At 51.3% G+C, this 14,687-nt stretch overlaps 1 protein-coding gene across 9 annotated transcripts in view; it reads right to left on the reverse strand.

Moving 5' to 3' along the window:
• Window positions 1–14,687, reverse strand: part of SCMH1 (Scm polycomb group protein homolog 1) — a 60,765-nt gene that overhangs the window by 18,146 nt on the left and 27,932 nt on the right. For 6 of the 9 annotated variants that reach the window (XM_053999096.1, XM_053999098.1, XM_053999101.1 and 3 more), the window contains 4 exons: window positions 13,209–13,297; window positions 12,412–12,655; window positions 1,460–1,692; window positions 781–907 (listed from right to left, as the gene is read on the reverse strand). In XM_053999096.1, coding sequence (XP_053855071.1) covers window positions 781–907; window positions 1,460–1,692; window positions 12,412–12,655; window positions 13,209–13,297 — 693 coding nt within the window. The remainder of the gene's footprint in view (window positions 1–780; window positions 908–1,459; window positions 1,693–12,411; window positions 12,656–13,208; window positions 13,298–14,687) is intronic. The other 3 variants (XM_053999097.1, XM_053999103.1, XM_053999104.1) reach the window with 3 other exon arrangements.

The following is a 14,687-nucleotide window of genomic DNA, read 5'->3' on the forward strand; positions in this document are numbered from 1 at the left end:
TGCTCACCTTCCAAACTGCTGCTGTTTCTCCCATGCTCTCCCCTGCAGTCAGCCTGTAAAGTGGTTTCCATGCCAGCCAGGTAAGGTGGCTGTGATGTTCAGAGGGGAAGAAGGAATGCAGTCCCCACTTTCTAGGGGTTCCCACAGTGTTTCCTTTTTAGGGAAACAGGCTTCTTTAGGTTCCTCTGAAAAATGGCCAATTACATTCTAAGCAAACAGAGGGCTCAGCCCATATCCAGTGCTTGACTCAACATGTCAAAAGCAGCCTTGCATTAGACTTTCCTGGCCAGATTCATCCTCAGCTGTAGCAGTGCATACACTCTTCACTGCTGCTCCTCCTCCTCCCCTATTCCCTCCTGTCCCTGTGTGCCTTGATATCCTGGCTGGAACTGGGCAGATCACAGTCCTTCAGCACCTCCTCTGCCCCTTGTGCAGTTCCAGCAGCTGTGCCTTGCATGGTGTGGGAGAGCTCACGCTCGGGGCACAATGGACCACAAATGTATCTGGAGAGCTGTGGAGTCACCAGCATGCAGGGGAAAGGGGTCCTTGCACTCAGCATGTGGGCTTGCAATCCTCCTCCTTCATTATTTCCAACAAAAAGATAAATGAACAGCTGCTCTGGACTCACGTGCCTCTCTCAGGCCAGCCTTTCTGGAGTGGTAAGGATTGCTGGCTTACAGACTTAGGAAGAAATGGGACTCTCTCAGGGTGTTGCTGCCTGCCTGCTGCAGTTCCTAACTGTGAAATCCTGTCAAGAATGTGGTCCAAGACCCTCCTTACCTGTGGGAGCCTGCATGGCAGAGCTGGGGATTGTAGCAGCGTCCTGGGGCACAGTGCTTGTGTCTGGCTCTGGGGTACTGGTTGTTGGAGAGGTGGGTGCTGGGTTCAGCAATGTCCTAGGTTTCCTCTGCAGAAAAAGAGGAGATATTTCTCCTTTTATCCCTGCTCTCCTTTACCACCCATGATCACTACACTCTCTCCTCTGCATCCAACAGACAAGGCACTGTGGAACATGACACATTTCTGATGGTGATGACGGGGTGTCTCAAGAACCTAGTAATCAATACTTGTGTATTTTACAAACCACAGCCCTGAGGAATAACAAGCCTGGAATCTGCCACCTCTGACTCACACTAACCACACACAAAGGACAGGAGAGCTTATTCTACCCTTTGGCCATCCTGTCATGCTCCAGCATCTGCCATGCTACTCCACAGCCAATGCACTTCCAAAGACACAGATTCTTGATGGAAATGATCTTTAGGACACAGACATTCTCTACAGCTCCGGGGCTGGGCTCTGAGGATACTCCCAGCCCACATACCCCTCTGGTCTCCTACTTGCTGCGGTCACACAGCCAGAGGCTGAGATAAAGGTGCACAAACACATGCATGCACCAACCCATGGCAGGACCTGCAGCACCTGCTGTTCACCCGCCTGCATCAGCAACAGCTTTTACCTTACTGCCAGGCTTGGGGCCTCTCTTTCTGGGGAATTTCAAAGGCTCCACTGACTTGGAGGGTGTAGGCATGGGGTGGTGGATTAGCGCTTTGGTCGTTCGACCACGCTTCTTCCCTGTTTTGCGACGCCTTTGCCCTTGTTGATGCCCCAAAACAGTCTTTGTGCTACTGTGCATGCTAGGTTTCTCCGAGTTTACTTCGGAGGCAGGTAAAGGGCTCTTTGGAATCACAACTGAAATAAAAAGAGAAAAAGCAAATGTAATTAAATCAGGTGAGAATCAAAACAAGAGCAGCCTCCATCTTTATACAGTGTCACATGGAAAATCCTGGAGAACTCCCAGACCCCCGGGTGGGGGACTGCTCTCCATGCCAGAGTAAAAACCAAACACATGGATCCCCAGCTCAGAACTCGGGCTGGGGGACACTGGGGCTTAACTTGGATAGGCTGAGCTCCAGAAGGATCATGCTTGCAGCCATACCTTCCTTCCTGAAAATAACTGGCACCTACAGCTCTTCCTTCTGCGAGTGGTGACCTGCCAATGGCCACAGAAAAGGCTCTGGGAGCATTCCTAGGAAGGGACCAGCCAAGACCTGTCTGACAGTCACAGAGTCAGTGCTGCAAACACTGGAAATCCCCTCTCAAGGCTGATGTCAAATCTGTTCTGTCCCTAAATTTCCAGCAAACTGCAGTGGAAGGGACCAGCTCCATCCTCACTGCCTGCAAGGATTACTGCTCCTGGTCCTGAGCAACAGCTCATCTCTGCTGGAACAGCTGCCTGCTCCTCCACATACTACCAGAGGGAGGTGTTCCTTCTTATCTTCTCATCCTTTCCACCACAAAAACAGGTTTCTGGTATACTTGCCCACACATCTCCTAAATTTGTTCAGTCATCTTTCCCAAGCCTGCTAAAGGCCAGAGATATGCTGGCCCAGCCTAGCAGACCAGTATTTCCTTCTGTTTTAAATTACTACTAAAAAGAAACAAAACAAAATTCTGCTGCATTTTGAAAACTGCAGACTGATCTTTAGGATGTCTTTTTTCTTACATCTGGAAACCTCAACATAGGGGGAAGGAATTAGGGAAAAACACAGGCAAACACTTTTGAAATCAGGGGCTTTGTAGTTAAGGAAAAAAGTCTAAGCTAGGGAAACAGACAATAAAAGATTGATACCAGGATGGCACAACTGTAGGCATATACAGAGATTTTTAAGGTTTCTGTAATGAGGTTTTAGGAGCAGTTACTGTGAGCAAGGATTTATTCCCCTAGCACAATGAAGTTGTGGCTGCCTCTGGATCCCTGGAACTGTCCAAGGCCAGGCTGGATGGGGCTTGGAGCAACCTGGGATAGTGGAAGGTGTCCCTGCCATGGCAGGGGGTTGGAATGAAATGAGTTTTAAGGTCCCTTCCAACCCAAATCACACAGTGCATCCAGGATCCAGCCTTATTCTGCTTGACATGTGGGCATGTTTAGTTTTAATTTTATTTCCTTGCTTTTGTGCATTAGCAGTCTGTATCAGAAGCTGGGAAGAAGCACACAGTCATCAGGATCTATCTGACTTCCTGAATAAAGACTTTTTTGTGTCAGGCAGACACTGGCAATGTGGCAGAAACAGGGTTTTACTACTTTTTGTCTGAGCTGTTAGTGTTAAAAGCAAGACTGTTTTGCTGTTAGGAAAATGAATGTGATAGCTCAGGTGCTTCTTACAGCTGATGGTACTCCAGAAGTGTCACCTGCTCCAGGTGACATCTGGCACTGAGCTGCAGGGAGGAATGGCACAGGTAAGGCAGGTGCTGATCATGGAATTGTGGGGCCTCTGGTTTCAGGTGTGCAATGACTGATCCCAGCAGAGGAATGTTTGTATCAAACTATTTATTAGAATCCCACAAGCTGACAGAACAAGGATAAACACAGGTCAAATGGAACAGGTTGCCCAGAGCAGCTGTGGCTACCCCTGGATCCGAGGTGGTGCCCAAGACCAGGCTGGATGGGGCTTGGAGCACCTGGGACAGTGGGAGGTGTCCCTGCCATGGCAGGGGTGGAATGGGATGGGCTTCATGGTCCTTTCCAGCCTACAGCAATCCATGATTCCATGATTCTAAAACTCTCCATACTTCAAAGAAACTGTTAAATATCAAAGGGATGTGGAAGCCAGGGCAGGCAGCATTTCATTTGAGATCTGCACAACACTCAGTGTCTAAACCAAACTGTGCCACAATGAAGTTTCTCTAATGTGGAGGAAAAATGGAAAATTCTACAAACAAGCTGTTTGTAGAGGCAAACCCATGTTCTCAGTTTTACCAGTAACAAACCCAGAGAAATGGTGCATTTGGGAAGTTGGCATGCAGTAGGCAGAGCAGCTGGACTGCACCCTTTGCTCCCAGGCTGGGAATCACATCACTGGGAACTCATTGCCAGGAAAAAGGAGACTGCTGTCAGATGAAGTCCTGGTGCAAACTTCCACTATGTAATCTTATGTTAATAAGTGATTTCATCTTTTGGTGAAATAAATGCAAGAAAAATCTGTTGCCCATTTGAGCTGTAAAGACAGTACATGCAATAGAAATTTGCCAGGCTTGAAGAATTGGTTTTGGGATTTGGGCAATAAAATCCCATAACTGGGGGCATGCAGATCCCATGATGGGACACATCATGTCATTCAGCCACCCAGAGGAGTTCCCACTGTGCCTGTGCCCCTGGCAGCACATCCCTGGTCCCTGCTACAGCCACGGCTCCTGCAGGGATGGAGGAGCTGCCACAGCAAGGGAGGCTGTTCACTGCAACAGGCTAAATTACATCTAAATGTGCAGCCAGCTCAGGCCAGAGAGACACAGGCTGTGACCTAGATTGGTGCTGTGTATCCAGCAGTGCTGCTGAGCACAGCCCTGAGCACAGCCCTGGACAGGCACTGATGTTTTCCCTGGGGCTGATTCCATCAGACTGATGCAATGCACAGACATTTTTCTGACCCACAGTGATTTAATGAAATGAGGTCTTATCCTCCCACGATCCAGCAGACTTGCCTGGCTTTTTGTTGGATTTGAACCAGAATCTGAGCAAACACCAGCCTGTGCTAATACATTTCTCTTGTCCTACCAGATACATCAAGAGCTCCAGAGTAGAGTCCTCCCACCAGCTGTACCTGCACATCAATAGTGCAGCCCCCAAAACACAGGGTTACAGCTGGCCACACCCTGCCTCATCCCCAAGGCACCACTTCCAGTGACTGGATGCTTCCTAAAGGAGCCTGTAGTTTCTTCTCAGGTGTCTGTTACATTCCTGCAGGATTTCAGCCCCTGCTGTCATGCAGAAGTGATCCAGAAACACAGGATTGCTATGCAGGGATCAGTGCCCAGCACTCAGCCCTGCCTGCACCCACCCCAGCACCCACAGAGCTCCAGAGGTGGAAACAGCTGTGCCCAGCAAGCAGGATTATCTCACAGCTCCAAGCACTGCACAAGTCTCCTTTAAGCGCCAAAAGCTTCAATTTACTGCATCTTATTCTTACTGTTACTACAGCTTAATTATTAAGGATCTAAAGCTATCAAAGGGTGTCCAAAGAGGGGCCACAAAGATGCTGAAGGGCCAGGAGCACACAAGGAGCAGCTGAGGGCTCTTGGTGTGTGCAGCTGGAGCAGGGCACACTGAGGGCAGAGCTCAGGGATCTGCAGCTCCTCCCGAGGGGCAGCTCCCAGCTCTGCTCTGGGACAGGGACAGCAGCCAGGGCACGGCTGGAGCTGGGCCAGGGCAGCTCAGGCTGCAGCTCAGGGAAAGGTTCTTCCCCCAGAGGGTGCTGGCACTGCCCAGGCTCCCCAGGGAATGGGCACGGCCCCGAGGCTGCCAGAGCTCCAGGGATGCCCAGGGTGGGGTTGCTGGGGTAGTCTGGGCAGGGACAGGGGCTGGGCTGGATGATCCTGGTGGGTCTTTTCCAACTCAGGATATTCTGTGATTCTATGATTCAGCTGGAAACAGAGACAGCAGCTGCCAGAGACATCCTCACCTTCTTCCTTGTACAAACCACTAAGAGGAGCCACATTTTCAGAAAATCAAGTGGGGCCTCTCTTACTTAAAAAATCAGCTCTTCCTGAGTAAAGCAGCATCTCTGTGCCACAGCTTTGTTGCTCACCTGAGCTCTGAGCAATCTAACCATCCGAAGCTGGCCTTGCTTTGGAGGATTTGAGCCATGCAACCCTGAGATCCCTTCTGACCTGAATCTGAACCCATGGTTATTTCAGCTCATTAAGGAGACAGAAAACTAATAATAGGAAATTTTCTGCTGGCTGAACTGTCTTGTTTTGGTTCACACAGGCATCCAGGACAATGGCAGACATGGAGGAGGAGGAGGAGGCTGGCTCCTTGCTGGGCTGGCTGGGATTGGATCCATTTGGCACAGTGATAAACATCACCCTGAAGATGCAGCTCAAACATGGCTGAACTCTGAGCCAAAGAGAAGTGGGGCACCACTGATGATGTTATTCATCAATGAAGGATTAGTTTAAACAAGAGTTTTGAGCTTTCTGCAGAAACAAAGAGACTTAACAGAGAATTCCTGATTTCAGGCTCTACTTCCTAATGCCAAAATATCCTGTCAGCTGATACACAGCACCTGCAGCTGCCCACCACACTGTGACTCAAACTCTTGCTTACAGGACACTCTGCACAGTTGCCATCCACACTCTGAGGGTTAGTCAGTGCTAGAAAGCAGCATTTGTCACCCACCAGCTTATCTGAGACTTGTCACAGCTTGAAGAGGACAAAATTATGTCCTTGGGACAAGAATTACAAAGTCAAAACATGTATAAAAATATGGAACATAAAAGTTTGAAGTTGCAGAAAGGTTTCCTGCCTTTCTCTCATATTTACAAGGTTCATTTACCAAGAGCTGCAGGAGCACAAATCCCAAATTCCCATTTTCTGTGCCAAGGGCTCTGTACTCTCAGATGCAGCTGTAGTTCATGTGCTTCTGCCTGGAGATCTCTGCAGTGGCCCCTGCAGTGTCCTGAAGTGCAGGGGGAGATTTCTGAGCACACCACTCTTGCCCACTCCAAAGCCCTTCTGCCAGATGTCCTGCAGGCCACCCCTCCAATGTCCTTTGGCTCACTGCCCCTTGTCCATCTTCAGCACTTCCCAGGCAGAAGCAGCACTCAAAGAGGTGGGTTAAACAGACCCAATTAAGGTAAGTCTTGTTGAGATCTGGCTGAATCCTTCCCTGCGTGAGGCATTTCAATCCTAGACATCCTGAAGGTTGGAGCTGGACAGGAACCAGAGCTCATTGCCTGTCCCAGAGTAAAATGTGAAAGCTTCAAAGCCCTGTGATTCTTCCCAAAGCAGAGACCATCATCACTGGCCACCATCAGCATGACTGGGACAGAAATACAGGTCCTGGGAAGGCTCCAGACTTGGACTGTCCTGAGCTCTCAGCAGACATGGCAGACACAACACAGGACAAAGGGCTGGAGCACAGGTGGGAGACACAGGCTCCTTGCAAAGACAGGGATTAAGAACAAGACTCCAAATCCTGGAATTTAAAGGGTGACCAAGCTCCTGTCACCAAGGCTGGAATATAGTGACAAGCAGAAACAAGGTGTGGAGTGTGAAATCCTTGAAGTGTTTTGTAAAACTTGTTTAGACCCTTTCATCCTGATGGGAAATTCTGCTCTCCCTGTGGTTGTCCTACACAAACTGTCACCTTGGACACACTTTAGGCTGACTTCACTCTGCTTCCAAATCAACAGAGGATGGTTGGGCAGAGCCACCGGCCCTGCCTGCAATCAGCAGCTCAGTCAGGCACTTTTAGACCCCTATAAATAACCTGGAACACTCTTTTTCCTTGAGGTTGTTCAATTCCATCCTGAAAGCACTTCCAGCCTGCACAGGCACAGCCCTGCACCATGTCCCAGTGAACAGGAATGTTGTTACTGGTCAGAGATCCTGCAGAAACAAAGTGATGACCCCAGTGCTGTTCAACCAAAGAGAAGGCGGTTCCAACAGCAGGGTCCTGCTGAAACCTCCTGCCAAGACTCAGTAACACCCTGAGACACTGAAACTCTGTTTTGGGCCAGGAAGCATGGTGGAAGGAAACATCCTAAACAAAACCCAAATTCTCTGGGATATGGAATATTTCAAAATAAAACATGAGGAAAAGTCATGCTGAGAGGAAGGTCTAGACACTGAGAGTAAAGACAGGCTGGAGACCAGAGGAAACTGCTTTTCCCAGGTCAGTTCCTCTTCTCAGAGGCTCCTGCCAGCCTCAAGACATGACTCAGTAACCTCAGGTCTCTGACATGCCATAGTTCCCACTGAGCCACAGACTTGGTGCTTGCTGAGCCACAGGCACTGTCAGCACCCCATAGCCTCTTGCAGTGCTGGGCTCCCTCACCCATGCCCCCAAACCCCAGGTGTATTCCAGGACACACATCCAAGCTGAGCCAGGGTCAGTGCTAAGAGCCTTGGATGTGTGCTCCAAATAGCTCAAGAGATTTTTCTTGGGATCTTCCAACAGCAGCCTCAGAGGCAGCACCACCCAGGTCCAGGGCTGCTTGTGTGTTACACTCATGGATAAAAACCTGAACTCCTCTGTGTACCCTCCTTCTTCCTGCTGTTGGTGTGTAAGCTCTACCTGTGTGGTCCCCAAACCAGCCATGCCAGTGCAAAGCAATGTCACACAGCTTAACGTGTGAGCTCCAAAGCCCAGCTCAGTCCTGAAGAGACAGTAATTAATATTTTCCCATCTCCTCCAAGCAGAAATGCACAGGATCTCACCTGAGCTGTTACCCTGCCAACTACTCCTGATCAGGCTCCTCTTCCCACCACTATATTCTCACCCTGAAGAAGGAAGAGAAACCAGGCAATATCCAAAATAAAATAATAAAATACACATTACCTTTGCCCCTGGGCAGGAAACCTAGCAGCTGATCATCATCTTCCTTTGAGGAGACAAAGCAGTTAAACAACAAATCACATGGCAGCAATGGTGGCGAGAAATGAAGAACTTCATGAACTTTCTGTCCAGGATCGGCATCTTGTAACCCCCCGGAGTCAGTGCAGCAGCCAAGGCAGGCAGCTCTGGTCCCAGGGTAACGCAGAGCTGTGAGCCCAGGGTGGATGGAGCTCCCCTTCAGCCTATCCCCATGGTAACTACCTAAAACTATTCACATTTGCTTGCTCTGCAAGCAGAGGAAGCAGCAGCTGAGCCCAGGCAGAAGGAGCAGGGTCTGGGAGCACACACTGACCTGTGCAGGCACTGACCAGTGCCCCCAGTGCCCTCACCCAGCGCCCACCAGCCTTGGCACAGTGGCAGAGGACGAGCTCTGTGTTAGCTCTGCCCTGCCTGGCTGGGCTTGGGGCTTTCTGCCAGCTGGGCTGCTGCCAAGGCAGCAATTCCAGTCCTCCAAATTCCAGAGCTGGAGCAGCTTCCAGCTCTGCCTGCCCAACCTTAACGCTTTCACCACTGCCCCTCTCCCACAGCACAGAGTCACCCCTCTCTCTGTCACAGAGCATCCAGAAGGGTGCAATAGGGGGTAGCAAGCCCATCAGGAACTTCAGAGCAACCTGGCACCAGCCAGGGCACAGCCCAAATGGAGGAATAGCGCAGGTACCTTTTGAGATGCAGACACTGAGGGTTTTACCTGTTTCCCTGGGCAGGCGTGTCCCTCCTTCCCTGTGTTCAAGGTGACAGCATTTCCCTGCCCTCCAGCAGTAACACATGAAACATGGGAGCAGACTTAAGGGACACTGGTGTCTGTATGTGTGTGTGGGCAAGATCCTGTCACAGGCTGCTTTGATTGTAGCTGTCCTGTGCTGGGCCAGGAGTTGGAATTGATGATCCTTGTGGATATCTTCCAGCCCAGCATGTTCTCTGACTCTACACCCTCAGAGCAGACCTCCAGCTCATAGCCAACACTCAGCTGAACAGAAAGTCCACTTCACCTTATATTCCTAAAAGCCCAGATATGTATTTAAGGGTAAAAAAGTCCATGTATAAGAGGTATGAAAAGACATGTAAGGTGCTGTACACAATATATGAGGAGTGGAGTAGGGATTCCTGGCCAGTGGACATTCCTGGGAGCACCCCACTGGTGTGGTGGGATGCTGAGGGAAGTTTGCTGCACACACACAGAGCTCCCCCTCCTTTGGGACAGCCACTGGGACCTGCCTCCCCCAGCAGCTGCCAGGCTGAGGTGGAGAAGCTGTGGGTGCACAGGATGAACTCTTCCACAATCTGCCTTGCTCTGTAGCCCAGCAGAGCCAACGTCCATCCCCGGCCCATGGCCAACGTGGAGAGAGGACCAGGACCCAGCACAGGCACTCCCAGAGCTACATGTCCCACATCTGGTGTGTTGGTTTGGATCCCCCAGCTCCAAAGTGTGCAGCATGCAGACAGGAGCACCAGGAGATGCCCACAAGCCCACAGCCAGCTGGCCACTGGCCACAGAGGTCTCCCAGCAGGCTGCTGCACAGCCAGCAGGCAGCAGTGGAATTACCAAGGGGGCATGCAGGCTGCTCCTCCTTGCTGTTTGACCTTCCTTTCCTTCTTTAACACACACGTGGCCTAATGAAAGCTCCATGGAGTGGTTGGCTGCTCCACCAGCTCCCTGCCCATCCACTCCAGCTAAGCAAACACTGCTGGGAGTGAGAGGCCCTGGAGATGGAGAAAGACCATGCCTGGGAGAAGCCCTGCACTCCTCCACCTCTGCTGGCAGCCAGCAGCAGAGACAGATTAGAGCTGACTGGAGTTAGCAGCATTAAATAAACATGCCTGCCCTCTTTGAAGTTCTGCTTCCCTTGAACATGAGCTCATTCCACTAGGCCTCTTTTTGCTCAGCCCCAGGAAGCCACAGGGTTACTCATTCTCCATGGAGTTAACTCTTCACAGGATTCCCCAACTTCCACAAGGGCCTCACACAGCCAGTCCAGTATATGAGCACAGACCAGTTTACCACAGCAGCACTTGACTGCCTGCATGTCTCTCCAGTTCTCTTTAAGAGGAATTCCCACCAGGAAAGGGAAACTGCCCGACTCCACCACATGGTCCTGCAGGCTGGCACATGGAGAAGGTTTATTGCAGCTCAAGGAAAGGGCAATTCCTCTGTGGTGATGCATCCTCCCACCCTGCCAAGAGCAGCACTCTCAGGTCTGTGAGGACTGTGCTCAACCCTCCACCACAGCAGGGCTGAGGAAACATGGAAGAAATTTCATTAGAGAAAGTTCCCAATACTCTGTTCTTTCGGTTTAATCCCCCAAAGTGCAAGTCAGAAATTCTTGGTCAGGAGAGGGAGCAGACAGTCACAGAGGGAGAAATAAAAGCACAAAGACAAGGCTGATCTCAACTCCCTGGCATTTTTGCATGGCTCATGCAACCCCTGCCAACCCCTGCTCTTGTCCCAGGAGTTGAAAATAAAAGAACAAAGAGAGCAGAAATCTGCCAGAGAGTAGGGCTGCCTCTGCCTGTGAGTGGGGAGATGTGACTTTTCAGGGGTCACTATTTTTGTACACAAGCAGGAAGTGCAGAGTGACTGCATGTGGAGACCATGGGAAAGAGAGAAGCCATCAGAGCCACCAGCCAAGGGAGAAGCACAAGCTTCCCAGGATGGCACAATGGGATCTTGTTTCTGGATAACTCACTGGCCTCTGCTCACTCACAGCTTCAGCCCCTGGCAAGAGGAGGCTGGGGAGGAACAGAGCTGCCTGTGCTGGGGCTGAGGGTCAGACAGGCTCCCACTTCTCCTGAGAAGGCAGCTTCCACGTGCTCCTGAAACCTTCCACCCCCAGGTCACTGCCAGGAAAGCTCCCACCAAACACAAACATGTCTTGAGCCACTTGTGCAGTACCTGAGAGGCAGCCTGGAGGTGCCTGGTGAGAGCCCCTGACTCCAGGGCACCACTGGAGGAGTCAGCCACTGCCTGAGAGGGCCCCAGTGCTCTGCACAGCCTGCAGGGCAGCAGCAGGAGGGACACAAACAACCAGCAAGAAGAGAGGGAGAGGCTGGGAACATCAAGGCAAAATGCAGAAATCCAAGATAAAGAGCAATCATCCTCAGCCAAGGAGAGCTCACAGCTTGGCTTGCACACAGCTCATGCGAGATCACCTCAGGCAATCCACCGAGACCAGCCCTGCAGCCCTGAGCACAGACCTGGCCCATGCCAGGGACACAGGGCAGCACCAGCCTGACAGGGCAGCATGAGCTGACCCAGGACTTCCAAGAGGAACAGTCTTGTCAGAGAAATGCCTTTCCTAAGCAATCCCTCAGCTCTGGCAGAGAGGTTGTTCTCCTGCCCCTCATTTCATGCCAAGCCATGTGCAGGACTTGCCAGCCAGCAAATGCCAGAGGGATGTGCTTGGGGACAATGACAGTCCCCCTGGGCCCAAACACAACTGTGATGTGAGAAAGCTTGAGACATGTCTTGAGAATCAAACCAGCCATTGTTCAGGCCTTTGCAAGGCAGCAAGTTCCCCAGCACTGCTCCTACCCAACAATCACAGCCCTAGGAACAAGGCAGGTACAATCTGCTCCACACATGCTTTGTCCACGTTCACAGCAAAGGCAGACCAAAAAAACTGTCCAAAGTACAAAGAGGCGCAGTCCTGCAGCTTCACAGTTCTCATTATTCCAGGCCCCCTGAGAAAAACTGTGCAGGAGAATGTGGTTCAAAGGCGCAGGAAAAACTTCAAGGAAATTCCTGGAGAGGAGCAAACCTCAGCAGCGTTGTACAGCACCATCCCTCCCCAGAGCCATCATCCTGCCCATCTTTATGGATAGCCACTCCTCAGCACCTTGGTGCCAGGCTGTTTCAGTGTTATAGGTCTGATCACCTGTACCTTTACCATGCATGAAGCAGCACAAAAACCAGACAGGGCACCCAGGTGTCCTTGCTGCCAGTCTCTGCCTGCTTGGCTGCTCTTTGAGAGCTGAGTGGAGGAGCAAGACAGCTAAAAAACAGCGTGGGCCTTACCTTTTGTACCAGGGGGCTGCAGATTATCTCCAGTCAGCGAACACCAGCCTACGGGAAAGATGTCCCGGGAATCATATCGGCACCAGTAATCGAAGGCACCTCTCCAGCCATCAAATGTTATGAGGACCTCAGAACCTCTCACCTCCCCAATGGTGGCCGGGCAGATGAAGTGAGGGTTCTTCCTGTCCACTGCTTCCAGCTTCATACCTGTCTTGAAGAAGTTTTGGGAAGGAGATGGTGGTTCCTACAAGAAGAAGTGGAATATATGCTCAAAGGGGATATGGCAGTGCCTCCCCACACCAGGGCTGCGCCCTCACCAGCAAATTCACCTTCACGAGCAGCTGAAGGGAGTTAGTGGGCTAGATTTGAACCCCAATAGGTGTGCACACCTAGGGCTGAGCTACACAGCCACTGCCCTTTAATCAAGAGGCAGCAAAGTCCACTACTCGCTGCTGGACTGAACCCAGGGAGTGGGACATTCCAGAGAGGTGCTGATGTTCCCACCTTGCATTCCCCACTTTGAGCAGCACCTGCAGCTCCAGTGAAAAACCAGTTCCTGCCTCAAGCCCGAGCCCTGCAGCCCAAGGCACTTCCTTGGCAGACCTCTGGCTACATCCTGACATTGCTATGGCACAGCTGGAGAGGACACAGGTCTGTCCTAGAGCAGCCCCGAGGCAGAGCTGTGCAATGTCACCTCCTACGGGACCAGCACATCTCTCACGAGACAGCAGCTCTGAGTCTGGTGCTCTGCAGCGAAGGGGCCATTGCCAGAAGGATCTGCACAAACAGTGAAATACCTTGTGAAAAATCCGGACAGGAGCCATCTCTGCTCCATTCAGAGTCTTCAGAAGGAACATGGGCCAGGAGGAGGCATTCAGCCGGAAGCCTGAGGGGAGGGAAGTGGAGATGGAGACTTTTAGACTGTGAGGGTTGATGGATCTGGCAGCACATGCCTGCTCTGATGGGAACTCTCACAGCTGTGATCCCATACCCCCCTCCTCCCATGCTGGAGTCAGGTGGGACTTTATCCAGATATTCTGAATGCAAAGCATTTGTGTTATTGAAAAGAAACATCTGGAAACAACTGTCTGACTGCAAAATTCACTTATCACAACAATCCCATTGACCATCCAGACAGAGCACTTTGTGCAGCATCAGTGGTGCCAGCTGCAGTGATCCTGCTGCAGGGGAGACATGAATCAGCAAGTGCACACTCAGGCTATGGAATTTCGTCCTCAACAGGGAATCACAGGTTCTGGGTGGCCTCTAGCGTGAGCTCTAGTGTGAGCTGCAGGCAAGCTAATCTGAAGAAATAGGGCTGTGACTTGGCTAGAAAACATTATAGGGAAAGATGTCAGGTTTTGGCTCAACACCTGCTGTGAAAAAAGTGGAGCAATAACAAGAGGGGGCTTATGGGAAGAAAAAAGCAATTTCACATGCTCCGAAGTATGTGGCACTGACTATGACTATACAATAAACAGAAGGCTCTGGGTATCACAGAATATCTTTGCTAAACGTGCATCTTCCTTCACAGGCAATTTCTGCTGCTCAGCTGTGTTTGGTCTGTGGTTTGAGGGGTTTTGAAGGTAATCCTGGCACCGGACCTGGACCAAGAACATGGCAAAACTTGGCCAAGGTTGCAGCGCTCAGCACAGGTCACCTTGCCAGCCCCTGAGCTCTGTCAGATCAGCTTGGAAACCAATCCAAGTAGCCACAGCCACAGTGGATGGGAGAGCTCAGCTCTCACAGTGGCAAAGAAAACATTTTATGTGAATCACAGAGTATCTTGGGCTGGAGGAGACCCACAAGAATCAGCTAGTCCAGCCCCTGCGCCCACCCAGACACCCCAACAACCCCACCCTGGGCATCCCTGGCAGCACTGTCCAAACACTCCTGGAGCTCTGGCAGCCTCAGGGCCGTGCCCATTCCCTGGGGAGCCTGGGCAGTACCAGCACCCTCTGGGGAAGAACCTTTCCCTGATCTCCAGCCTGAGCTGCCCTGGCCCAGCTCCAGCCGTGCCCTGGCTGCTGTCCCTGGAATTATCTGTGTAAAGAAAGAGCAGCAGCAGATGTGTGCACATGGAAAATACTACAGGAAAGAGAAAATCCTTACTGGGTTTTCTAGGCCCTTGAACTCTGCAGGCAGGAAGGACAACTGCAGCACTAGCTCAGTTACCTGTCTTCATGCTGGGTGCAAAATCATCCAGTTCCACTCCCTAGCTATGGGCAGGGACACCTTCCCTGATCCTACAATGCCAGGGCCTCACCACCCTCACA

The sequence above is a fragment of the Vidua macroura genome, chromosome 25, assembly GCF_024509145.1.
Source record: "Vidua macroura isolate BioBank_ID:100142 chromosome 25, ASM2450914v1, whole genome shotgun sequence".
Lineage (NCBI taxonomy): Eukaryota > Metazoa > Chordata > Aves > Passeriformes > Viduidae > Vidua > Vidua macroura.